The sequence below is a fragment of the Ammospiza nelsoni genome, chromosome 24, assembly GCF_027579445.1.
Source record: "Ammospiza nelsoni isolate bAmmNel1 chromosome 24, bAmmNel1.pri, whole genome shotgun sequence".
Taxonomy (NCBI): Eukaryota; Metazoa; Chordata; class Aves; order Passeriformes; family Passerellidae; genus Ammospiza; species Ammospiza nelsoni.
Genome location: NC_080656.1, coordinates 4,632,177 through 4,658,583, shown reverse-complemented (window position 1 = coordinate 4,658,583; position 26,407 = coordinate 4,632,177). Strand labels below are relative to the sequence as shown.

Below are 26,407 nucleotides of genomic sequence, written 5' to 3'. Positions count from 1 at the left end.
AAATCCAGAAAAAATTAGAAATTTATCCCAAAAAAACTATCAAGATATCCAGAAAAATATCAATATAGCAATATAAAATAGAAATATAGCCAGAAAATGTAAACATAGCCAGAAAATATAAACATAGCCAGGAAAATATCAATATATTAAAAAATCAATATAGCCAGGAAAAATATCAAGATATCCAGAAAAATATCAGTATAGCAATATAAAATAGAAATATAGCCAGAAAATATAAACATAGCCAGAAAAATATAAACATAGCCAGGAAAATATCAATATATTAAAAAATCAATATAGCCAGGAAAAAATATCAAGATATCCAGAAAAATATCAGTATAGCAATATAAAATAGAAATATAGCCAGAAAATATAAACATAGCCAGGAAAATATAAACACAGTCAGGAAAATATCAATATATTAAAAAATCAATATAGCCAGGAAAAAATATCAAGATATCCAGAAAAATATCAATATAGCCAGAAAAAAATTATAGCCAGAAAAATATCAATATATTTAAAAAAATCAATATATCAAAAAAATATCAATATAGCCATATAAAATATAAATATAGCCAGAAAATACCAATATAGCCAGAAAAAAAAATATAGCCAGAAAAATCAATATAGCCAGAAAAACATCAATATATTTTTTAAAAAATCAATATATGCAGGAAAAAAATATCAATATATCCAGAAAAATATCAATATAGCCAGAAAAAAATCTATATATTAAAAAAAATCAATATATCCAGGAAAAATATCAATATAGCCAGATAAAATATAAATATAGCCAGGAAAATATCAATATATCCAGAAAAATATCAATATATTTAAGAAATCAATATAGCCAGGAAAATATCAATATATCCAGAAAAATATCAATATATTTAAGAAATCAAGGTAGCCAGGAAAATATCAATGTATCCAGAAAAATATCAATGTAGCCAGATAAAATATAAATATAGCCAGAAAAAATCAATAGAGCCAGAAAAACATCAATATATTTTTTAAAAAATCAATATATGCAGGAAAAAAATATCAATATATCCAGAAAAATATCAATATAGCCAGAAAAAAATCTATATATTAAAAAAAATCAATATATCCAGGAAAAATATCAATATAGCCAGATAAAATATAAATATAGCCAGGAAAATATCAATATATCCAGAAAAATATCAATATATTTAAGAAATCAATATAGCCAGGAAAATATCAATATATCCAGAAAAATATCAATATATTTAAGAAATCAATGTAGCCAGGAAAATATCAATGTATCCAGAAAAATATCAATGTAGCCAGATAAAATATAAATATAGCCAGAAAAAAATCAATAGAGCCAGAAAAATATCAATATATTTTAAAAAATCAATATAGCGAGGAAAAATACTAATATATCCAGGGGAAAAAAAAATCAATATCGCCTGAAAAAAAATCAATATATACAGAAAAATATGCAATGAGGCCAAGTTTCCACCATTCACATTGTTAGCATTCAAAAACACATAATCACGGGGGATTATATGCGGTGCTTTTTATTAAGAGCTCTGGGAATCGGGGTGTATTCAACCCAAATCTGACTCCCACCATACATCCGAAATTATCATGTTTTATACTCTATCGTTACATAACTTTGATGTTAATTATTAAACTTATATTGTTCTATTGTATACATAAATTTAGCACCTCTCTGAATTTCCAACCTAGTTTCTCACTATTCTTCTTATGGTTATATAATAATTACATTTAATTACTAAACAATCATCACGTCTAACAATTATAGAATTTATCATACTGCTTACGCAGGTGCAGTTGGTCTGGGAAAGCACAAAGCCCAACGTTTTAGATTCTGTCTTTAACTTTTTCCAGGGTTCCACTGTCAACATCCCAGTTTTGGCTTCCCCTGTGGAGGATGTGGAGAGGGGAAGGTGCCTGTGACAGCCCCCACTGCCTTTGGAGCCTTTTCCTAATGCTTCAAAACCACTCTCTGCAACTTCCTGAAGGGTGGCTGTGGTTGTCCCATTCTCGGCTGTTTTATGGCCTGGAAAGGCTCGGGGTGGCCTTGGCACAGCCTGCGCTCCAAAGGACGAAAAGAGTCTTCAGGTGTTTTCTCGGTCTTCAGTGTTTATTAGTTTTTGTCTACAAGATTTTCTCTCGGCCCGACAGAGGTCTGCACAGCAGCCAGCCATGAGCACACTGAGAGCCCCCGGGGCGGTCACTTATCTTTATACCCAAAACTACGTATACGATATTTACCTATTTTCCCCAATGCCTTTCACCCTTATTGACCAGTGCACTTTTAGCAAGAACCAATCCCAAAGTGCCACCACCACCACAGAAGATGGAGGCCAAGAAGAAGAAGAAGAAGAAGAAGGACAGGACACGCCCCAATTCCTCCATCTTGCTTCTCTAGACCCCCCTGTACAGAAATCTTAAACCCTGTGTCTCACACTCTAATTAACTTATCCCTTCACCATTCACCCAGTGAATTCCTCCCATCCTCACACAGGTGTCATCTCCTGTGCAGGATCAAAGTGCAGCCACCAGACACTTCTGGCAACATTCCAGGACCTCCGAGCCCCCCAAGGGTGGTCTCGGTGACTCTGCACCTCCGTCCTGAGGTGCTGAGATCCCACAGTGGTGAGCTGCGGGTCGGTCTCTTTCTCCGGGCAACAACAGACAGAACAAGAGGACACAGTCTCAAGCTGCGCCAAGGGAGATACAGGCTAGAATTAAGGAGGAAGTATTTTACAGAAAGAGTGGTCAAATACTGCAATCATCTACCCAGGGAGGTGGTGGAGTCACCATCCCTCGAAGAGTTTAAAAAAAGACTGGATGAGGCACTTGGTGCCATGATCTAGTTGAGCTGTTAGAACATGGGTTGGACTCGATGATCTTAAAGGTGTCTTCCAACCCAGAATTTCTGTGATTCTGTGTGATTCCTGGCTGCCCCACCATGGGAGCAGGGCACTGCTCAATAGGGAAATGCCAGCCCAGGGCATTGGAGAGGAGCCTGCTGTAATTCAGCATGGAAATCTGCAGGGCACAGCTCGGATCCTCCCGCACAGCTCAGCCACGCCCTGGGTGCGCTGACAGCTGCGGAATTGTGGTTTTTGTTGGCTCCAGGGCAGCCTGGGGCTGAGGGGAAGGAGCTGACAAAGGCAGGGAAGCGTTTGGCACAGCATGGGAAGCGTCTTCAAGCATCAGAGCAGGTGGGACAGGCTGGCTGCGCTCTCCAGCCCCGTTTGTGCGGGGATTCAGAGCTCTCTGCAGCTCGGGAGGGAAAGGCTGGCATGGTGTGAGAGCTCTCAAAGTGTCAAACAGCATTTCCAGGCCTCCAGTGCACCCCCAAATAATCACAAATCAAAGATTCTGGCGCCCAACGCAAAGGGTCCCCAGATGGGGAGAGAAGTGTCACAGACATGTTTTATGAAAAATCATTTCCTTGGGAGTTTTATTCCTGAGAGGCCTCAGGAACAAAATGCAAACAATGGTTATCTGCTGCTGTGGAATGCAACAGGTGCATCTGTGATTGGTCTCATGGGGTTGTTTCTAATTAATTACCAATCACAGCCCAGCAGGCTCAGACTCTCTGTCCAAGCCACAAGCCTTTGTTATCATTCCTTCTTCTTCTATTCTTAGCCAGCCTTCTGATGAAATCCTTTCTTCTATTCTTTTAATATAGTTTTAATGTAATATATATCATAAAATAATAAATCAGCCTTCTGAAACATGGAGTCAGATCCTCATCTCTTCCCTTATCCTCAGACTCCTGTGAACACGGTCACAGAGAAGGAACACTCTCAAATTCCAGGGTATATTCAATTTCCAGTGAAATGGAGACGCCCAAAATGAGCAGGCATTTAAAAATGAGTCCTGAACCACTAAATCATGAATCACTGGCAAAATCCAGGCTGGAACCTCAACATCCTGAATGCTTCTTTGACCAGAAGACACTCACCATTGTTTCATATTCCCCCTTGAATAGAAAAAAGAAAAAAATTGTGGTATTTGTCAACATAAAAAGCTCTGCGTTGTGTGGCTAAAATTCCCTTTGTCTCCAAGCAAGAGCTTGAAACAATGGAAACAGGAGAGGACTTGCCCAGAGCAGAGACCACAGACAAAGCCGCACTGTGGGAACATCTCCATGGCACTGGATGGATCCAAACAGCTCCTTTCACACAATCACAGAATTCCCAGAATTCACAGAATCACAGAATGACCAGGTTGGAGGAGACCCTCAAGATCATCGAGTCCAACCCAGCCCCAACCCCTCACCCAAACCCTGGCACCCAGTGCCACATCCAGGCTTTGTTAAACACACCCAGGGATGGGGACTGCACCACCTCCCTGGGCAGAACATTCCAGAACTTTATCACCTTTCTGTAAAACACTTTTCTCTGCTATCCAACCTGTATTTCCCTTGGCACAGCTCGAGGCTGTGTGCTCTGGCTGTGTCAGTGCTGCTGCAGACAGAGCCCAGCCCCAGCTGAGCACAGGCACCTTTCAGGAGCTGTGAGAGTGATGGGGACACCCCTGAGTCTCCTTTTCTCCAGGCTGAGCACCCCCAGCTCCCTCAGGGGTTCCTCTCAGGGTTTGTGTTCCCAGCCCCTCTGGATGTGCTCAGTGTCCCAAGGTCCTTTTTGTGTCACTCAGCCAAACTCACTGCGCCAAATCCTGGGTTTGGTGTCCCTGGGAGTCACTTGAGCTCCCCCAGGAGATTCTTTTGTCCCTCAAGCTCCCCAGCATATTTTTTTGTCCCTGGGCCAAACTCATTGCACCAAATTCTGTTTTGGTGTGCCTGGGAGTCTCTCAAGCTCTCACAGAGACTTTTCGTGTCCCTGGGCCAAACTCCCTACACCAAATCCTGGGTTTGGTGTCCCTGGAAGTCCCTCAAGCTCTCTCCAGGAGATTTCTGTGTCCCTCAATTTCCTCCAGGAGATTTTTTTGTCCCTGGGCCAAGGTCAGTGCACCAAATCCATGGTTTGTTGTCCCTGGGAATCTCTCAAGCTCTCCCAGAAGGTCCCTGTGTCCCTGGGCCAAACACTCTGCGCCAAGTCCCAGGTTTGGTGTCCTTGGAAGTCCCTCAAGCTCCCCAAGAAGATTCCTGTGTCCCTGGGCCAAACTCACTGCACTAAATCCATGGTTTGGTGTCCCCAGGAGTCACCCAAGTTGTTCTAGGAGATTCTTTTGTCCCTGGGCCAAACACTCTCCACCAAATCCTGGGTTTGGTGTCCCCGGGAGTCACCCAAGCTCTCCCAGCAGATTTTTTGTGTCCCATTTTGTGTCCTGCTCTGCAGGAGCAGCTCCAGTGCAGCTCCCAGGAGGGGCAGGGATGTCGAGCATCCTGCTGCTGCTGCTGCTCTGGGGGCAGTGCCAGTGCCAGCAGTGCCTGGGGAGCACAAAGTGATTTCCTCACCATTGCTCAGCAAGGCAGCATCCAGAGCAGCATCCCCAGCACCCCCACAGCCTCAGTGCTGCAGATCCAGCCTGGAATTCCAGCTCCCAATCTGCCTCTGCACCTCTCCCTGCGCAGCTCCCAGAAATGCTGTGCAGGGAAAAGGAAAAGGAAAATAAAAGGGGAAAATAAAGCCCTGATGTTGGAGAACGTGGCTCCTTTTTTTTCCCCTCTTGTCCCTGGAATTGTGATTGGAAATAATTGGAAGTGTCACTGGAAGTAATCAGAAGTGACAGTCCCTGGGCTACGAGGCTTTTGCTTCAAGTCTAACGATCCCCCCGCAAAACAAAACCTAAATTTAAACAATGAAGTCATAAAGTGATTTGCCTTCAAGGTTGAAAACCCTGCAATATTTTTTTTTAATAAAAAAAAAAAAAAGAAGAAGTGCCTGGCTCTGGTTCAGTTCAATATTCCAGGCTGGCTGAGTGAGATGAAAGCACAAACACACACAAAAGGCACCCTGTGATTTCTGGCCCTACCTGGTCAATAAAAGTCCAAATCTCTTATTAAACATTGCTGTGAGCTTTGAAATTCTGTCACATCTGCAAGGAAAACCACGGCCTGAGTAATCTGTGACACTCATCAGCAACCATCTCAAATATCCCAAATACTGGAAAACCACCTAATTCCAATATTTTGTTGAAGCACAAAGGGAGTGGAATGGAGTAATTCTCTTTTTTGTTTTACATTTCTGAAAAACATTTCATTTTGTTTTACATTTCCCTAACAGTCCATCCAGGTGCTTAGGGAAAGGATCTGTTCACAATACACTCCGCGCATTTGTTAAAATCTCATTTTTCTTTTTTCATCAGCAGCGTGAAGCAATTCAGAGCCCAGGATTTCCTTTCTGTGAGGTTTTTCTGAGAGCACAGCAGCACTTCACACCGCCAGTGGAGCTCCTCAGTGATAAAAATGGGTTAGAAATGTAAAATAGTTGATAAAATAGTGGTAAAATAGTTGATAATTGTTAAGAATATGTTGTTAGTTTGGTTATTGTTAAAAGGGGAGTTATAAGAGATACGGTACCAGGAGTGTGGTCCCGTTTTTAACATCAGCACAGTGGTACCAAAAAATCCATTAATAGGTGATAAATATCAGAAATTTTTTAGAACATAAAGCCAAGTCCCTCCAGGTGGCAGGTGAAGGATTCAGCTGTTTGTAAACGATCTGCACATCACTGCTGTGCCCACATTTGGGGATGGGTCAGGAGGAAAACGCCTTTAAATTAAAATGTGAATAAGTCTGATGTGTTCCGAGCGCTTCAGCACCACCAGCAGCGTGCACCCACCTGTGTGTGAGTTTCTCCCTGTCTCAAATGTGCTTTAAATGTTCTCTGTGCAACGTGGAGTGAATAAAAAGGGAACAAAATCTCTCTCTCAGAGTGACCAAGCCGTGGTCATCCCTCGCCTCTAACCCTGCACGCTCCATTTCAGCGCAGCCGCCCCGCTGCCAGGCAGCGTCACAAACCCAGCCCGATCCTCGGTGACCTTTTCCCTCAGCTGCGGGCACAAACCTGAGCTCCAACCTTTCCACCCAGCCAGAGCTCAGCCTGGTTCTCTGTGGGAGCCCAGAGCATCCCTCTGTCTGTCCTGAGCAGCCCGGACCCTGCCAGGGGCTCAGAGACCCTGGCACAGAGCCCAGCATGCCCCTGTGGGTTTGGTTACGACCCATGGAGCAAATTACCAACCTTAGATGAAGATGTGCAAGCCATGACAAATTAACTAGAATGATAGTGAAGTTATCACAAGGTGAAAAAGCAGATTTTGGGGTTTCTGGTATGGGGGTTCAGGGGGCAAGATGGAGGAATCTGGGCGTGTCCAGCCTTTCTCCTCCTTGTTCTTGGCCTCCATCTTCTGCTGTGATGTCAGCACTTTTAGATGGGTTTAGGGTAGAAGCTCGGTGTCTAACACAGGTGAAATCCTGGGTGGGGGAACCCCAAACATCCCTCTGTCCAAGACCCTGCCAGGGGGCTCAGAGACCCTGGCACAGAGCCCAGAACACCTGTGGGTTTGATTCTGAGCAAATTACCAACCTTAGATGAAGATCAGCAAGCCACAACAGTTTAGATAGAGTAATAATGAAGTTATCACGGGGTGAAAAAGAAGATTTTGGGGTTTTTAGAATGGGGGTTCAGGAGGCAAGAGGGAGGAATCTGGGTGTGTCCAACCTTTCTCCTTCTTCTTCTTGGCCTCCATCTTCTGCTGCGATGGTGGCACTTTGGGATTGGTTTAGAGTAGAAGCTCACTGTCTCACATGGGTGATAGGGATTGGGAAGGGATTGTAAAGATTGTACAGGTAGTTTTTAGTATAAAGACATAACACTGCCCTGGGGGCAGGCAGAGTGCCTGCAACTGCCCTGCTGGATGGACCTTGGCAGGGCAGGAGAAAGAATTTTATAGATAAGGAACAATAAACAACTCTGAGACAGAGAAATGAAGAGCTCTGACTCCCTCTTCAAGCACTGGGCTGGGAAAAGAGACTTTCTAACACATCTCAGGGTCACTCTGACAAGCAAGAGATCCCGACAGTTTTCCTGCCACAAAAAACCCATAAAACCCCAAACCTGGCAGCTCTAGAGAGGAGAGAGAGGCTGTGATGGGTATTGATCATTGTGTCAGCAATCCTGACACCCTGGGGCTGGGGCTGGGAAGTTCTCAGTTAAATATTTGCCTTTTTTTCAGCTGCAAACCTGCTGAGTCCCCTGCAAACCCTGCGTTTGCCTGGAGAACAGCAGTGCTGGTCGTGCTCCTCAGGACAAACACCAGGATCTTTCCCTGCCAATTGTGCAGGGGCATTTCTGGGCAGAAACTTGTGCTGCTCCCACACAAAATCTCCTTCTGAAGTGGGCCAGGGCCTCCCCAAAATGATTTCCTGGAGGAAGGGAAGGAGCACATGAGGACAGGATGGGTTTTGTGGCTTTCTGTCCACCCAGCACCTCAGAGCTGCTCCGTTCTCTTTACGACTTGTTGCAAACAAGAGCCAGAGCTCATTAAGGAGCCAGATAAATAATGGAGGCAAACAAATGGAGGCACAGCTTTGGGGGGAGGGGGAAAAAGAAACCAGAAAAACCCAAAACAAAACAACCCAACCAAAAAAAACCCAAACAAACAAAAAAAACAACCCAAAAAAACAACCCAAAAAACCCCACAAAAAACCCAAAACAAAACAAAACAACCTAACCAAGAAAACGACCCCAAAAAAAAACCCCCACAAAAAAACCCCCAAAAAACCCAAATAACCCCAAACAAAACAACCAAACAAAGAAAAAAAACCCAAAAAAATCCAACCCAAAAAAAACCCACAAAAAACCCCCCCAAAAACCCCAAAACAAAACAACCCAACCAAGAAAACGACCTCAAAAAAACCCCCACAAAAAACCCCACAAAAAACCCAAAACAAAACAAAACAACCCAACCAAAAAAACAACCCCCAAAAAAAAATCCCACAAAAAACCCCAAAAAAACCCAAAACAAAACACCCCAACCAAAAAAAATAACCCAAAAAACCCAAACAACAACAACAGAAACAACCAACCCCCCCCCCCCAAAAAAACAAACCCCAATAACACCCCCACCAAAAAACAACAACAACAACAAACCAACCCCCCCAAAAAATCCCGAAAAAACAAACAAACAAAAAACCCCCAACAAACAAACAAACAAACAAAACCAAAACAAAAACCCCTGGGTTTTTAAATTTTAAAATTTTTTAAATTTCAAATAAAAATTTAAAAAAACCCAGCAAACAAAACAAAAAGAAAATCCCAAACACAAAAACCACAACCAAACCAGACACAGCCATTTTTTCAAAAAGGCACCACCAAGCTCCTTCTGCACCCAGAGCAGCCTCTTCTGTACAGGATGTGCACAATAAAACAATAAAACACATTTCAGAGGCACAAACACTGCCTACAGCCTGGGCTAACTCAGGGCATTGTTTAATTTAAGGTTTAATTAGGAATTTAAGGTGTATTTTGACTAAAATTGTGGGGGAAAGGCACAGAAAGCAGCTTGCAGCACCATTGGTAACACCAATTTTATTGGTATTGCGCACAAATTTTAGTCCATTGTAACAAAAACTCAGACCTAAAAGATTCCCCAAATACATTTAACACTGTTTAAATCTATTTTTTGGTTCTGAAAACAAATCCCAGGCTGCAAAGCCGGTGTTTGCCTGGAGGAGAACAGGGCTGCTGGTTGTGAGCCTGGGGATGAACACCAGGATCTCCCCCTGCCAATTGTGCAGGGGCATTTCTGGGCAGAAACTGGTGCTGCTCCCACACAAAATCTCCTTCTGAAGTGGGCAAGGGCCCCCCAAAACCAAACCACTAATTCTGCATGGAGGAGACAAAGCCAGGGTGGGTACAAAAGCAAAATACCATTTATTTTTCACGGGAAATTCAGAAAAATTGCCTTCCCTCTGCCTCTACTTCCCATAAAAATGAATTTTTCTCCACAAATTTGGCTGCTTTTCCTCTCTCTGGCAGGTTAGTCTTTTCTCCCTTTTCCTCCTCATGTAAAATGTCCTGTCTGGATTAAAAAAAAAAAAAACCTCTCCAAAATAAAGTTTGTTTGGTGTTAGATGTTAAAAATCCCAACTATTTCATACAACACAAAGCAGCACTAGAGGAAAACAGGCAGTTCATCATCAAGTGTCTCGACAGCAAATATTTGATGCAAACCATCCCTGGCTTTGGAAGAACTGGAGTGTCCCAGAGAAGATTTAACCCTGATATTCTGCAGAGAACAACTCAGTTACATCTGGCTCCTTTTAATTCCCTCTCCTTTATTCCCTTTCCTCAGGTATTCCCAGAGCTGTCATTAATAAAAACTTGGAATTAAATCCAAATTTCAATCCTCTAACAGTCTGAACATCTCACAGTTGATGTTTTGTTGCCTGCTCTTGGAATTTGAGAGAATTATGATCAATCCCACGAAGCTGTCCTGGGGAGAACAGCCCTTTTTTAAAAAGTTAAATACACCACCAAATTCCCTGCATTCCTTCAGGAGCCAGCGACAAAGGGGAGGTGAAATCAAGACACAAAATCACACACAAAACTCCTTTTCCCACTTGCAGGTTGGTTTGCTTTTTTTAAACCATTCCTGAGCCAAAATTTGTGCTAAATGTTAGAAAAAAAGTGAGGCAAAGCTCTTGTACCACTAACCTGCAACACCATGGAACAGTCGAAAACAAGAGAAGGAGCAAAGAAAACAAAAATATGGAATATATTTGTTATTTTCCAGTTATCACTGAGAAATTCTGGAAATATCTGGAAGATCAGCAGAAATAGAGGCCCCTAAACTTTGTTTTTGAAAAGAATACAATCTCCTTTGGTTTCTGCTACTTCTGGGAAATCAGCAGGAATGAAAGTCCACAAGGTTTGTTTTAAACAACCTAAAAACTGTCTCCTTTGGTTTTTTTGGGAAATAAAGGTCCACAAGGTTTGTTTTAAGGAAGCTGAAAATTATCCTTTGGTTTCTGGGAAATACAAATCCATACAGTTTGTTTTAAGCACGCTGAAATCTGTCTCCTTTGGTTTTTGGGAAATACAAATCCATACAGTTTGTTTTAAGGAAGCTGAAATCTGTCTCCTTTGGTTTTTGGGAAATAAAGGTTCATAAAATTTGTTTTAAGGAACCCGCAAATGCTCCTTTGATGTTTTGGGAAATAAAGATTCATAGGCTTTGTTTTAAGCACCCTGAAGCCTGTCTCCTTTGGATTTTTGGGAAATAAAGGTCCACAAGGTTTGTTTTAATGAACCTGAAAATGGTTTTGTTTGGATTTTTGGGAAATAAAGGTCCACAAGGTTTGTTTTAATGAACCTGAAAATGGTTTTGTTTGGATTTTTGGGAAATAAAGGTCCACAAGGTTTGTTTTAATGAACCTGAAAATGGTTTCCTTTGGTTTTTGGGAAATAAAGGTTCATAAACTTTGTTTTAAGGAACGTGCAAACTCTCCTTTGATTTTTTGGGAAATAAAGGTTCATATGCTTTGTTTTAAGCACCCTGGAATCTGTCTGGTTTGGTTTCCACCACTCCTAAGCAGCAGCACCCACCAAATTCTCAATTCTCAGTGGGAGCGGGGGCACTTCTTGAAAAACCAACTGTCCCAGTGGGTTGTGCTGTGCTGTGCACAGGACAGGAGGGCTTGGGGGGCAGGAACAGAGGGGTTTGGGGGGCAGGAATGGGAAGGTTTGGGGAGCAGGAACAGAGGGGTTTGGGGAGCAGGAACAGAGGGGTTTGGAGGGCAGGAACAGAGGGGTTTGGGGAACAGGAACAGAGGGGTTTGGGGGACAGGAACAGAGGGGTTTGGGGGACAGAAACAGAGGGGTTTGGGGAGCAGGAATGGGAAGGTTTGGGGAGCAGGAACAGAGGGGTTTGGGGAGCAGGAACAGAGGGGTTTGGGGGACAGAAACAGAGGGGCTTGGGGGGCAGGAACAGTGAGGTGTGGGGAGCAGGAACAGAGGGGTTTGGGGAACAGGAACAGAGGGGTTTGGGGAGCAGGAATGGGAAGGTTTGGGGAGCAGGAACAGAGGGGTTTGGGGGACAGAAACAGAGGGGCTTGGGGGGCAGGAACAGTGAGGCGTGGGGAGCAGGAACAGAGGGGTTTGGGGAGCAGGAACAGAGGGGTTTGGAGGGCAGGAACAGAGGGGTTTGGGGACAGGAACAGAGGGGTTTGGGGGACAGGAACAGAGGGGTTTGGGGGGCAGGAACAGAGGGGTTTGGGGAGCAGGATGCCAAGGGCAGGGGTTGCTGTTTGCTGTGTTCCCCCAGGAGAAACAGGAGTGGGCAGCAGGAACAGGGGGGTTTGGGGGGCAGGATGCCAAGTCCGGGGCACACTGTGATCTCACAGCAGGAATGGGAGGATCTCGGGAGCAGGAACAGAGGGGTTTGGGAGCAGGATGCCAAGGGCAGGGGTTGCTGTTGGCTGTGCTCTCCCAGCAGGAACAGGAGGGTTTGGGGAGGAGGATTCCAAGGCCAGGACACCCCACATGTTGGCTGTGCTCTCCCAGCAGGGACAGGAGGGTTTGGGGAGCAGGATGCCAAGGGCAGGGTTGGCTATTCTTTCACAGCAGAAACAGGGGGGTTTGGGGAGCGGGAACAGGAGGGTTTTGGGGAGCAGGATGCCAAGGGCAGGGGTTCCTGTTGGCTGTGCTCTCAGAGCAGGAATGGGAGTGTTTGGGGACCGGGAACAGGAGGGTTTTGGGGAGCAGGATGCCAAGGGCAGGGGTTCCTGTTGGCTGTGCTCTCCCATCAGGAGCTGGAGCCTTTCCCAGCAGAGCACAGCCCCGGGCAGCCCCAGCTCTGCATCAGCTCGCATTTCCCAGTTACCAGCCGTGGATACCTGGGCAAATGCCGGCTGTCAGAGGCAATTCCTCATGCCAGCAGGTCCTGCCAGGAGCTGCTCCAGATCCTTTTTGGCTGAGCAGAGAGACAGGAGGAGCTGGGGCTCAGCACGGCGGGGTCAGAGCCCTGGGATGGCGCTGAAAGAGATCCCTGAGCTCAGCGTGTGCAGGGCAGAGCTGAGCTGAGCTGCTCTGCAGGGACCCTCACCCTCAGCAGCCCCCCAGAGTGACCCCCAGCTCCCACAGAGTCACTGGTGTTGGGAAAATTCATCCACAAACATGAGAGGTTGGTGTCCAAAAAGGAGACAGAGCAGTCCTTTATTCCAACAAAGGCAGAGGCCATGGGGCATCCCCTGGGGTCTCCCCCATTTTTGGAGGATGCAGCCTCCTTTTTATCCCAATTTCCAGCCACATTTCCCTTCTCTCTTTCCCCATTTCTGAGGAACTTGAGAGGTTCAGACTTCCCAGAACACCTGATCCCAAAGATTCCCCTCTAATATATAACCCTGCCTTTTAATTTTTAATTCTTACAGAATTTAGGGGTTTTTCCTCCCCATTGTTCCTTTCATCTTTCAATGTCTAATTTCATTCATCAGCAAACCTAAAGTTTATTTGTAAAAGCAAATCTCTTTTCCCATTCACCAATCAGTGGAATCCTTCCCATTGTTTCTTTTATCTCCCAGTGCTGGCTTTATCTCCCACAGCTTGTTTGGAAAGACAAATCCACCGTTCCTCTCACTGGTGAAGTGCTGCTTTACTGCCCTGGGGTGGGTGACCCCCAGCACTGCTGGAAGTGTCAGTGCCCAGCAGGATGGCAGAGGCGGGTGAGGGCTCGGGGTTGGCACAGCTCCTGCAGGGCAGAGCACTCACGGCCAAGGAGAAAGCAGAAAAAGCTCAGGGAACCTGTGACAGAGCACAGGGAACCAGTGACAGAGCTAGGCATACAAATAATCACCCCTCCAAGCTGTTCTGGTCACAAGCAAATCATCTTTTTCCTTCATTGTTTCCTTCACTGTCAATCATTAAAAACATTCATGTGTCACAGACATCTTTTATGAAAAATCCTGTTTTTAGGATTTTTCTTCCTGAGAAGCTGCGAGGCCTCAGGAACAAAATGCAAACAATGGTTATCTGCTGCTGTGGAATGCAACAGGTGCATCTGGGATTGGTCTCATGTGGTTGTTTCTAATTAATGGCCAATCACAGTCAGCTGGCTCAGACAGAGAGCCCGAGCCACAAACCTTTGTTATCATTTTTTATTATTCTATTCTTAGCCAGCCTTCTGATGAAATCCTTTCTTCTATTCTTTTAGTATAGTTTTAATGTAATATATATCATAAAATAATAAACCAAGCCTTCTGAAACATGGAGTCAGATCCTCGTCTCTTCCCTCAACCTGAGATCCCTGTGAACACGGTCACACTCGTGATTGCCTTGGAGTGGGGGAAAGGCAGAGATTTCCCACCCCATAAAATTTAAACTGCTTCAGGAACACATTTCAATGAAAGAACTGACTAATTCTTTATTGGGTGAAAAATGCAACATCCTATCACGAACTTTTTCCACCCTGGAGTGAAGAACCACTTGAAAATTCTGCTTCTCGAGGGTGCAGTGGCACAAAGGGAGTTGGTGGCACCTGATTCTCACTGCTCAGCTGGTCACAATCATGCAGAACCCACAGGGCCACCTTCCCCTCCTCACATCCCCTGGCAAAGTGAGCCCTTGTCCACACTCAGCCAAGCCTTTCATCTTGTCCTGTTTTAATAAAGTCTCCTTCAAGCAGCTTGGCCCCTGTTTCCTGTCTCCTCACACAGCTGCTCGTGTGCCCCAGAGAGGTAAACAGTGGAAAAGGCAAGACTTGTGTACATTAGCCACGTTTTTGGGGTGTTTAATGATGAAAACGCAAACCTTCCTCTCCAGGCTTCTCGAAAAACTGGGTTTTTCCACATTAGATCAGAAAAAACCCCAAAAACCCAAAGTAGCAAGATATCCCTGGCAGTTTTGTAGATTTTTACTGCAGAAAATCCAGGTTTTAGCCAGCAAATCAGACTCCCCAGCCTCCCTGTGTTCAGGAGGATCCAGGAACAGGGAACCACAACACCTCCTTCCTTTTCCCTGTGCTTGCTTCTAATATTGGTGAACGAAGCTGGACAAGGAGCAGAAAGAGCAAGTCCTGAGCTGGCAGGGCAGGTAAAGCTCAGGTGAAGTTCAGTGCCCACTGCAGGGCCAGGAAACAAAAATTTCAAGGTTTTGCTCTGAGTTTTGAGGACAATTCTCCCCTCACCAGTGCTTGGAGAGGGGAGGCTGAGAAAGCTGATTCCAGGTGAGGGCAAAGTGTATTTTGTTGGGCATTCCTGTGTTCCTGTCAGGGTGGAGATGCTGAGGACACATTGAAAATTTAAATTCTCCATTCCAGGAAGGCTTTCTGACAACCAAGACAATTGATAAAGCTACTTGTGTTTTACAGACAAAAGCAGCAAAGGTGAGTTGTTGTTATATCACAGACAAACCCACATTTTCTGCAGCAACAATTTGTTCTTTTCTTTCCAAACCTTCCACAAATGGGAACATTCAGCAGCTGAATGGGATCACAGATTGAAATGCCCATTGTTTCCATCAGCAAGGTGAGCAACCCACACTTCTGTATCCCAAATTTCCACAGAGCCACTTCCTGAAGGGCTGAGCACTCTCCCAAGCACTCCCCACCACAGAGAGGCACAAATGGGCAGATGTGCAGGGCACAAAGCGCTGCCTGCAGCGCCCACATCCATCAGCACAGAGAAAACAGAGAAAACCTTAAATTCCTGCAGAGAAAACCTCGGAGCCCTAGAGAGAAAACCTTGGAGCCCTACAAGGAAAAACCTCAGAGCCCCACAGAGAATAAACCCAGAGCCCCACAGAGAAAACCTTAAAGCCCCACAGAGGAAACACCCCAGAGCCCTACAGAGGGAAAAAACTCAGAACCCCACAGAGGAAAAACCTCAGAGCCCCACAGGGAAAAAATACTCAGAGCCCCACAGAGAAAACCTCAGAGCCCCACAGAGAAAACCTTAAAGCCCCACAGAGAAAACTTTCCCAATCCCCAGGTCCAAAGCCACTTCTCCAATTCATCAGCAGCTGCACAAATGTTGAATTTGACCACCAAACCTCCCTCCCCAGTCCACATCCCACACCTGGGAGCCCCAAACTGGGTTTTCCCCGCCACGATCCTTTAGAGCTGTTCGGAAATGCCATTTCTGCCCTCAGCCCCTCCCAGGCAGGCAGAGCCAGCCCCTGTGTCACACCTGTGCCAGGTTGCAGCACGCACAGCTCCTGGAAGGGGCAGGCATTGCCCAGGCATTGCCCAGGCAGGGCTGGCGCTGTCAGCGGCGCGGGGCGAGCAGGAGGGAGGCACAGGAGCCCCTCAGGGCTGCCAACTCTCTCCCCCCCAGCTTCCCTTCACTCTCCTTTTCCTCCTTCCTCTTTTTCCATTCTCTCCTCCTCACCAAATCTGCCTCTCTCTCTTTTCTCTCCCCCTTTTCTCTCCCTCCTTCCCCCTTCTCTCATCCCTTTCTCCCCCTGCTGCACTCCAGCACATCTGTTTCTAATCTCAGCCGCCCCTTGCAGACAATAACTCCTTTTTCTTTTCAACATCTGAGCGCTCAGTGCCCAACAATTCCACACAGTTACACAAATTTGACACTCTGCCTGAAACAAAGACATTTTATTCAACCTTGTTTTGCCCAAGAGCTGCAAGCCTTTCTCTCCTTTATCCCTGAAAAGCGCTGCTCTCTTCAAACAACAAACACAAATGAGCCTGTTTGAGCAGCACTTTTAAAAATTAATCTGGATTAATCAGGGATCTCTGGCTGTCAACCTGCTCATAAAGTGACCAGAAAAGGATCAGAACTCCAACACCACTGAAAATTACAGTTTTACACAAAAGTTTCCTCCTTACAAACCCCTTTTCTCCGACTCGCCAGCGACAAATTTCAGACTCACACAGAGCAGACTGGTGGAAGTTTGATTAAATAAAAAGCAAACAACACCAAAAAAAGCCAACCTACCTAAGAAGAGGATTGGAAATGCAGACATTCCGTCTCCCAGCACGAGGGACTTGTCCTCCCTTTTTCTTCCTCTCTCCCAAGGACGGCAGGCAGACCTGCAGAGCGTTCACAGGAACGCCTCTGGAATGCACCGAGTGTAATTGCATCCATGTGCCAGAAAAATCACCAACTTCACTCTTTCTTCCCTCCTGCTATCCACCCCCTGCTCCATCTTCCATCCAGATCCAGCCTGATGGATTTATTTTTTTTATTTTTTTTTTTGAGGGTTGCAAATTCAAGGCACTGGGAGTTTCTGGGGGAGAAGCAGCACGGAGAGGACTTCACATCCACGGCAGCACAGAACAATTTTGCCTGTCTGGAGAGGAGAGAGGCAGGGGGGGAAACACTGAGCTCAATGTTCACCACATGGCTGCCTCCCACTGGAGCCCCTCCCTGCCATCAGCTGGGATTAATAGTGAAGACCAGTCATGTGGGTGAGGTAGATTTCCAGCAAGAGTACAGACATTTAACAGGGAAAACAAGAGGGTTTCTCCAGTGGCAAAACAGTTAAGTTTGGAGGCAGCAAAAAAAAAAAAAAAAAAAAAAAAAAAAAAGAAAAAAAATCCAGCCTGGAAAAAAAAATCAGATTCGACACTCAGGGGTTGGAGGGAGACTCTTGGAAAAAGCTCCTCAGGAGGACAAACACACTTCCCTGGATTCGTTAGCTTTGGCCTCTTTTCTGCACTGGAAATGGGAGATTTCAGGCTTGCTGAACACTCTCTCTGCCTGCTGCGTGGTTTTCTTTTTGTGTTTTTAGGAGGGAAAGAAATCCCCTAAAAACTGATTTAATTCCACGTCGTAGCCGCGCTTCGCCGATGAGGGCAAAGCTCAATCAGGCAGAAATTGGTGGCTACGGGGTGTGAGCTTGAACTCCCTCCCAAAGGGCATTTTAAGGCACACAGAGACACCTTTACAGCCCAGCTTCAGCTTCACCCTCATGCAAAGGAGCAAATTTTCAAAATTACCTCAGGTACCCCATAAAGAAACACCCAGCCCGCACAGCAGAAAGGAAATAAAGCAGATTCACCCACCTCGGTGCCTTGGAGTGCAGAGCAGAAATTCCTCCCCTCAGCACAGTTATGAAAGTGTTTGTAAAGCCTGGAGGAAGGCAGCAAAGCATGGGCAAGGCTGCCAGCCTGTGGTTTGGGACATCACACTCCACTTTTCCAAGCTTCCTCTCCTTTCCCTGTGTTACTCCACCCGCACACCATTTCTCTATACTTCCCCCCCCCCCCCAAAAAAAAAAAAAATCAGGGATAAAATGCTGATTTTACAAGCAAACCCTGTGCAAAGCCAGGAGCTGGGCTTGGTGATTCTTTTGGTCACCTTCAGTTCAGGATATTGTATTTTTTATGAAATGCAGAAGTATTTATGGAGCCCTCAGTGAGGGGCACAACTCTTGGAAGCTCTGAAGGAATTTGGTGCCTTTGGTGTTGATGACTGAGCTCTGCAGGTGTTTATGGGAAGGCAACAAAGATCAAAACCTGGATCTTTGAATCCTGGAACCAAAATCTGGATAGATCCAGAGAGAATAAAAGGAATAAAAATCATCTTTGTGCACCCAGTTTCATCCAAGTTTTGTTTGACCCTCCCAGCCTCAGATGGACACAGGAGCAGCATTTGGCTCCTCCTCTCCAGAACTGATTTTCTCCCTGTATCACAACATTTTAAACAGCATTTTTATCTAATCTAGACTGATTATCCTAATCCAATCTAGATTAGGTGGATGTCACAGTTCCCACAGACCCAAATCCCAAGGTTCCTCCAGAACTTTCCCCCACATGCTTGACCAAACCTGATTTCCTTAACGAATGCACCTAAACCCCCCTTGATTCTCAGAGCAGGACACGAATCAATGGAGAAAAATTCATTTTTTTCTGCAGGCCAGGCAGCACTGAGCCTGTCTCTGTGCATTAGGGGTGTGACAGAAGATGTCCCTGGCTCTGCTGTGAATTCCCTGATGGATTTAATGGGATCAATTCCTCCCCGGGGAGAGGCAGAGGAGTGCTGGCACCTCCCCCAAATGAAACTTCATTTGTAAATAAGACTTAAATTTTTAAACTTTATTTTAAAATAAAGTTTTGTTTGCCCCCCTGTCAATTTATTCCTTTCACTTTGCTCTTCCTCCTCCAAGGAAACACCTCCTTGAGCCTGAGCTGTCCCCCAGTGGTGCAGAGTTATTAATTCTCTTTTCAGTGGTGTTTTAATGTCCCCACCACCCAAAACTTATCAAAAACCTGCATTTTCCCCAAAACTCCCTCTATTGCTGCTGACTCCCCCTGGTGCTGATTCCTTTTTGTCCCTTCTCCAAGATTCCCTTCTATTTCCCCAATATTTCAAGATTTCCTTCTATTTCCTTCTATATTCCCTCACTCAGTTTAAATGATCTGAGCAGCTTCTTGATAAAATCACTAATTTTATTACTAAATCTAATCACTAAAAGAACAAAATTCATTCATCACTTTGAATCTCTTGAGCAAAAACCCATTTCTGTTCCATTTTTTGGGGTTGCAACTGAAATAAAACACCAGGAACACATGGGGGAAAAAAACCCCAAATGACACAAACAAGCAACAAAAAATGTTAGGGGACAAATAAAACCCTTCACACAGATTTCTTTTCACAACCAGCCACTGGAGGAAAGGCTGATTTGTGTTTTGTGGCAGCCAGAGCCTGCTTTGGAAAGCAGTGGCTGTTGAAGGAACTCTCCTCTCTCATCCAGGCTTCAATAATTGATCATAAAAGCACAATTAGTCATTTGGTATCAGCGGGAAAATATCCCTTCAATGAGGCTGAGCACTCACTATTTCTTTCCCTATTCCTTCTATTTCCTTCTCCATTCCTTCTTTTTCCTTCCATATTCCTTTTATTTCATTCCAAATTCCTTCTATTTCCTTCTCTATTCCTTCTATTTCCTTTTCTAGTCCTTCTACTTCCTTCCCTATTCCTTCTAATTTCTTCTCTATTCCTTCTATTTCCTTCCATTTTCCTTCTATTCCCTTCCATATTCATTTTATTTCATTCCATATTCCTTCTCTTTATTTTAAGATTCCCTGAAATCCCCAAGATTTTTGTGTGCCTAAACCCAGATTCTTGGTATTTAAGGAAGGTACCTACAAATGGAAAGCCTCACATTGCCACATTTACATTTTCTGAAAAATCCCTTCACCCAGGATTTTTCTCCTGGGAAGCTGAGAAGCCTCAAGGAAAAAGGAAAACAATTCTTATCTCATTTGCTTCTCCTGTGTTGTGCTCATGTGGAATGTGTTTGGAGATTGTTTTATTGGTTTCTAGTGTGAATTATTTTGACTCTTTGGTCAATCAGTGACAAGTTGCGTCAGGATTCTGGAAAGAGTCACAAGTTTTCATTATTATCCCTTTAACATTCTATAAGTATCCTTTCTCTATCCTCTAGTATAGTTTAGTATATCTTTAATATAATATAGTCTGTAAGTATTCTTTCTGTATTCTTCAATGTAGTATAGCATTCTTTAATATAATATAGTATCACAAAATAATAAATTAGCCTTCTGAAAACATGGAATCAGATTCATCATTCCTTCCTTTGTCTGGTGACAATGTAAATATAATATCAAATCTGTTAAAAAATGACTTTATCCATTACAAAATCCTGATTTTCAGCCTGGTTTTAATGAGTTTGGGTGTCCATATGCTTGAGAACCTGCTGGAGCTCCTGCAGGGCCTGGCCCCAGCACTGTTGCACACTCCTGCACGGCTGGGATGTGTTTGGAGATTGTTTACCCAACACGTGATTGTTCCATTGGCTTCATGTCAATTGTTTTCACTCTTTGGCCAATTACAGCCAAGCTGTGTCAGGACTCTTTCCAGAGTCTCGAGTTTTCATTATTATCTTTTCAGCCTTCTGTCTGTATCCTTTCTGTATCCTTTAGTATAGTTTAGTATTCTTAATATAATATAATATAATATAATATAATATAATATAATATAATATAATATAATATAATATAACAATAAATTAGCCTTCTGAGAACATGGAGTCAGACTCATCATTCCTTCCTTCGTCTGGGGGTAATGCAAATAAAACTCCAATTCTGTTAAAAAATGACTTTATCCATTACAAAATCCTGATTTTCATTTTTCCTTGAGAACCTGCTGGAGCTCCTGGCCCCAGCCCCACGTGCGGAGGAGCTGCTGCACACTCATGCATAGCTGAGCTGCATCATCCCCCAGCTCCGTGCTGCAGCTGCTGCAGGCCAATGTCCTGCGAGGTTATGTTTAAATAATGCCGGCTAAGATCACCATTTAACGGGTATTACTAATTTAATGTGAAGTGCCAGCAGTGAGGGCTCCCAGAGCTGCTCCCTCAGCTCCCATCAGGACTCCAGCGTGGTCACTGCGGTGGTGACACTGACTGAAGGACACCTGGGAACTTTCCTGCTCACTAATAATGATATAAATTATCATTTTGTTCCCTGAACCTCTCCTGACAGTCCCAGGTGCACCAATCAGAGCCATTTAAACCCAGAGGACACGGGAGAGGAGAAATCTTGAATGAGCTCTGCTCTTAGAGGTTTCCCTGTCTGTGTTTGGAGTGGATGAAATTCAGCCCTCAAAGAGCTGGAGCAGTGGAATAAAAAGGCAGGAACACAGCAGGAAACGTCTCATCTCTTCCCTCACACTCCCTGTTCTTCTCTGAGCAAATTGGCTGGGCATTGAGGCAGCTTGGAAGAGGCAGGAGTGGGAATAATGGGAATTGTCACTGTGATATTTTCTGAAAAATCCCTTTGCCAGAACTTCTTCTCCTGGGAAGCTGAGAAGCCTCAGAGAAATATGAAAACAATAATTATCTGATTGCCTCTCCTGTGTTTTGCTGCTTTGGAATGTGGTCTGGAGATTGTTTACCGACTGATCATTGTTTGATTGGTTTCATGTGAATTGTTTTTACTTAATGACAAATCACTGTCAAGCTGTGTCAGATTCTGAGGAGAGAGTCACAAATTTTTCATTATTATTTTTTAACCTTCTGTCTGCATCCTTCTGTATTCTTTAGTATAGTTTAGTATAGTGTTCTTTAATATAATATCATAAAATAATAAATTAGCCTTCTAAGAACATGGAGTCAGATTCATCTTTCCTTCCTGCCATGGGCAACCCAGAAAATACTACAGGGAACAATGGGAATATTTGGAATATTTGGAATATTGGGATAGCTGCTCAGGCCAGGCAGCAGGAGCTGCTCTTTTCTCCCCGGAGGGAGGAGCTGAGCAGGAGCTGCCCCTGTCTGCTCTGGTTTCACAGGAACATCTCTTCTGACAGCAGATCTATTTCTCTCCTCCTCTCTGAGGCTCTGGAGCCAGGCTCCGGCTGGAATTCTTATTTTAGATCAGTGTGTTGGACTGACCCATCCAGTGCCATTCACGAGGGAATCCCATTCCCCCTTTTTTCCTTCATATGGGGCTGATAAACCACCCTCAGGATGTTCCTGTTCTGTTCCTCTCCTCCTCCCACCTCCTGTCACCATTCCTGGTTCAAGGGTTTGGAACAGCCCTTGCCATGCTGGGAATGAATAAATATTAAATTAATAATTCTCCAAGATTTTCCTGGCTATTTGCACCTGGATTTCTGTGGATTACAAGGAGTTTAGGCAGAGCAGATAACCAAGATAACCAGAGCAGATAACCAAGATAACCAGAGCAGATAACCAAGAGTGCTGCCTCAAAGTTTGCTCCTGTTCCTTGGCAGCCAAATGACAATAGCCCAGCATCTCAAAGGAAAAACAATGTTTTTTTTTTTTCATTGTCCCAGCAGAAAGGCAAGAAGCAGAAGGATCTCCTTCCCCTGTGCACAGAAATATTCATGAGGATGTTGAGATTGCTAGGCAGGAGTGAGAGCGCTCCATCAATAAATAAAGAGCATCAGTATCTCTTGGCATTAGAGAGGAAAGAATGACATCTCTTTTGCTTTTATTTCCTTCTATTTTGGAGCATTCAAGTTATAATATTCAGCTGCAAGTGGCACTTGGAGCGCGCTTCTGAGGGCTGGATTAAAAAAGGGGAATTTGTGTTGTGCTAAAGGAATCCATTAAGCTGAGAGGGGGCTGTGTGAGGCTGGACTGAGCTCCTGGCAGGGCTGGGTGCCCTGGCTCAGGCAGGAGGAGCCCATGGAGAGGGCTCAGGGACCTGGAGGGTCCTGGGGGGAGCAGGGAATGCAGGAACAGCCAAAGAGCCCATGCAGGGAAGGGAGCAGAGTATGGTGGGGTTCACAGGGGTCTGAGGGGATGAGGGGATGAGGGGAGAGACAAGGACCTGACTCCATGTTTCAGAAGGCTGATTTAATATTTTATGATATATATATTATATTTAAACTATACTAAAATAATAGAAGAAAGGATTTCATCAGAAGGCTTGAAAGGAATAGAAAGGAATGATAACAAAATCTTGTGTCTCACCAGAGTCCAAGCCAGCTGACTGTGATTGGCCATTAATTAGAAACAACCCCATAAGACCAATCCCAGATGCACCTGTTGCATTCCACAGCAGCAGATAACCATTGTTTGCATTTTGTTCCTGAGGCCTCCCAGCTTCTCAGGAGAAAAAAACCCTAAGGAAAGGATTTTTCATAAAAGATGTCTGTGACAGCAGAGCTGGATTCTCCATGTGCTGGCAGGGATGGGAGCTCTGGCAGAACTGAAATCTTATTTTTTTCAGAAGGAACAAGGTTTTTTTAAAAGCAATTAGTCCAATACTAATTAGATGAGCTGTATTTACTGTGCTACCTGGTAAAATCTTGCTCTAGTCGTGCCACAACTCTTCTATCTTGTACAGATAACAAGGAAAACATTTTTCAACTATTCCGTTACTGAGTTTCCTTCAGGAATTCCTTGCTCCTTCCAGGTTTCCATGTCTGAGTGGCAGAACTGAAATCCTGTTTTTTCCAGAAGTATCAAGGTATTTTTAAAAGCAATTAGTCCAATACTAATTAGATGAGCTGCATTTACTGTGCTACCTGGTAAAATCTTGCTCTAGTCGTGCCACAACTCTTCTATCTTGTACAGATAACAAGGGAAGCATTTTTCAGTTATTCTGTTTCTGAGTTTCCTTCAGGAATTCCTTGCTCCTTCCAGGTTTCCATGTCTGAGTGACCTGGTTGTTGTCTAGTAAGGTTTAGGCATCCTTCAGGCTTTGGACTGAGCCCTGATCATAAATGCATCCCCTCCAAGGCAGCATTATTTTAATTTAGAATTATCTGTTTTTCCTGTAGCTTGGTGGCACAGCCCTGGTGATTCCGGAGCTCCTTCCTGAGGAGGAATTCTGCCCTGCCAGATCTCCAGTCTCTGCTGGGATGCAGATCTTGGTCTCTCCAGGGAACTGAGGAGGAATCCAAGAGTTTCCATGGGATTCACTTCTAATCCAAATGGATTTGAACCTGAACCTGAGCAGCCTCTGTACAAATGTGGAATATACACAATCATTTTACGGCTCTAGGAAGCTCTGATAGATCCTTAGATGTTTTTTTTTCTCCCCAGTTTGAGCATCAGAAAAAGCTCTGGAAGTGCTGATATGTGGAAGAGCAGGAGGCTGTTCATTAGTTATTACTGGGCTGGGGAGGGCTAAAATACTCAATCCTACAGATTTGGGATCAAACCAAACTTTTTCCTAAGGAGATTCTCCCCTTGAAGACTAAAAAGGGCATTTGAGAGCTGTTAAATGTCTGTGAAGTGGAGGTTCCTGCATTGGCATCTCTTCCAGCTCCTGAAATGGGCTGGGAGGAATTTCAGGGAGGGCACAGATCCTGCCCCATTCCTGGAGAGGAGAATCCCGCCAGGATTGAGTGCTGGCCTCATAAATACACCAGGAGAGCAGAAATCCTCTTCTGTTCTCATCCAACTCCTGAAATGAGCTGGTTTTAATTCTGAAGGAATTTCAAAGGTGACCCATTCTTGCCCAGGAGAATCCCACCAGGGTTGGGTGCCTCCCAAACACACCAGGAGAGCAGAAATCCTGTTCTGTTCTCTTCCAGCTCCTGAAACAAGCTTGTTTTTTTCTTGTGAAGGAATTTCAAAGAGGACACCCTGCCCCATTCCTGGTGAGGAGAATCCCATCAGGGTTGGGTCCTGGGCTCCCAAGTACCTGCTGAGAGCAGAAATTGTGTTCTGTTCTCTTCCAGATCCTGAAATGAGATGGTTTTTTCTTGTGAAGGAATTTCAAAGACACTCTGCCCCATTTCTGCCCAGCAGAATCCCATCAGGGTTGGGTTCTGGGCCCCCAAACACACCAGGAGAGCACAAATCCTATTCTATTCTCATCCAGATCCTGAAATTGGCTGCTTTTTTTTTTTTTTTTTTTTTTTTTGTGAAGGACTTTCAAAGACACTCTGTCCCATTCCTGGTAAGGAGAATCCCACCAGGGTTGGGTCCTAGACTCCCAAATACCCCTTGAGAGCAGAAATCCTGTTCTGTTCTCTTCTAACTCCTGAAATGGGCTGTTTTTTCTTGTGAAGGAATTGCAGAGGGCACAGGAGAATTCCATCAGGATTGGGTCCTGGGCTCCCAAATACACCAGGAGAGCACAAATCCTCTTCTGTTCTGTTCCAGCTCCAGAAATGAGATGTTTTGTGTTCTGAAGGCATTTCAAAGAGGACACTGCCCCATTCCTGGTGAGGAGAATCCTATCGGGATTCATTCCTGGGCTCCCAAATACCCCCTGAGAGCAGAAATCCTCTTCTGTTCTCTTCCAGCTCTTGACATGAACTGGTTTTTCTTGTGAAGGAATTTCAAAGAGGACACTGCCCCATTCCTGGTGAGGAGAATCCCATCAGGGTTGGGTCCTGGGCTCCCAAATACCTGCTGAGAGCAGAAATCCTGTTCTGTTCTCATCCAGATCCTGAAATGGGCTGTTTTATCTTGTGAAGGAGTTTCAAAGACACTCTGCCTTGTTCCTAGTGAGGAGAAACCCATCAGGATTGGGTTCTGGGCTCACAAACACCTGCTGAGAGCAGAAATCCTGTTCTGTTCTCATCCAACTCCTGAAATTGGTTGGGTTTTTTTTTTTTTGTGAAGGAATTTCAAAAAGACCCTGCCCCATTCCTGGCGAGGAGAATCCCACCAGGACTGGGTCCTGCGCTCCCAAACACACCAGGGGAGCAGAAATCCTCTTCTGTTCTCTGCCAGCTCCTGACATGAGCTGGTTTTCCTTGTGAAGGATTTCAAAGAGGACACTGCCCCATTCCTGGCGAGGAGAATCCCACCAGGATTGGGTCCTGTGCTCCCAAATACACCAGGAGAGGAAGAAATTCTGTTGTATTCCCTTCCAGCTCCTGAAATGGGCTGGTTGTTCTTGTGAAGGAATTGCAGAAAGCTCAAGAGAATCCCACCAGGATTGGGTCCTGGCCTCACAAATACACCAGGGGAGCAGAAATCCTGTTCTGTTCTCTGCCAGCTCCTGACATGAGCTGGTTTTCCTTGTGAAGGATTTCAAAGAGGACACCCTGCCCCATTCCTGGTGAGGAGAATCCCATCAGGATTGGGTCCTG

The 26,407-nt window shown here is 44.7% G+C and overlaps 1 protein-coding gene across 1 annotated transcript in view; it reads right to left on the bottom strand.

The window, feature by feature from the left end:
* Positions 1-17,978, bottom strand: part of CLMP (CXADR like membrane protein) — a 73,368-nt gene extending 55,390 nt beyond the window's left edge. The window contains exons 1-2 of the mRNA XM_059488433.1: positions 17,926-17,978; positions 16,856-17,210 (exon numbers count right to left, since the gene is read on the bottom strand). Of these exons, the coding sequence (XP_059344416.1) occupies positions 16,856-16,883 (28 nt within the window). The 5' untranslated portion in view covers positions 16,884-17,210; positions 17,926-17,978. The remainder of the gene's footprint in view (positions 1-16,855; positions 17,211-17,925) is intronic.
* Between the last annotated feature and the right edge of the window lie 8,429 nt (positions 17,979-26,407).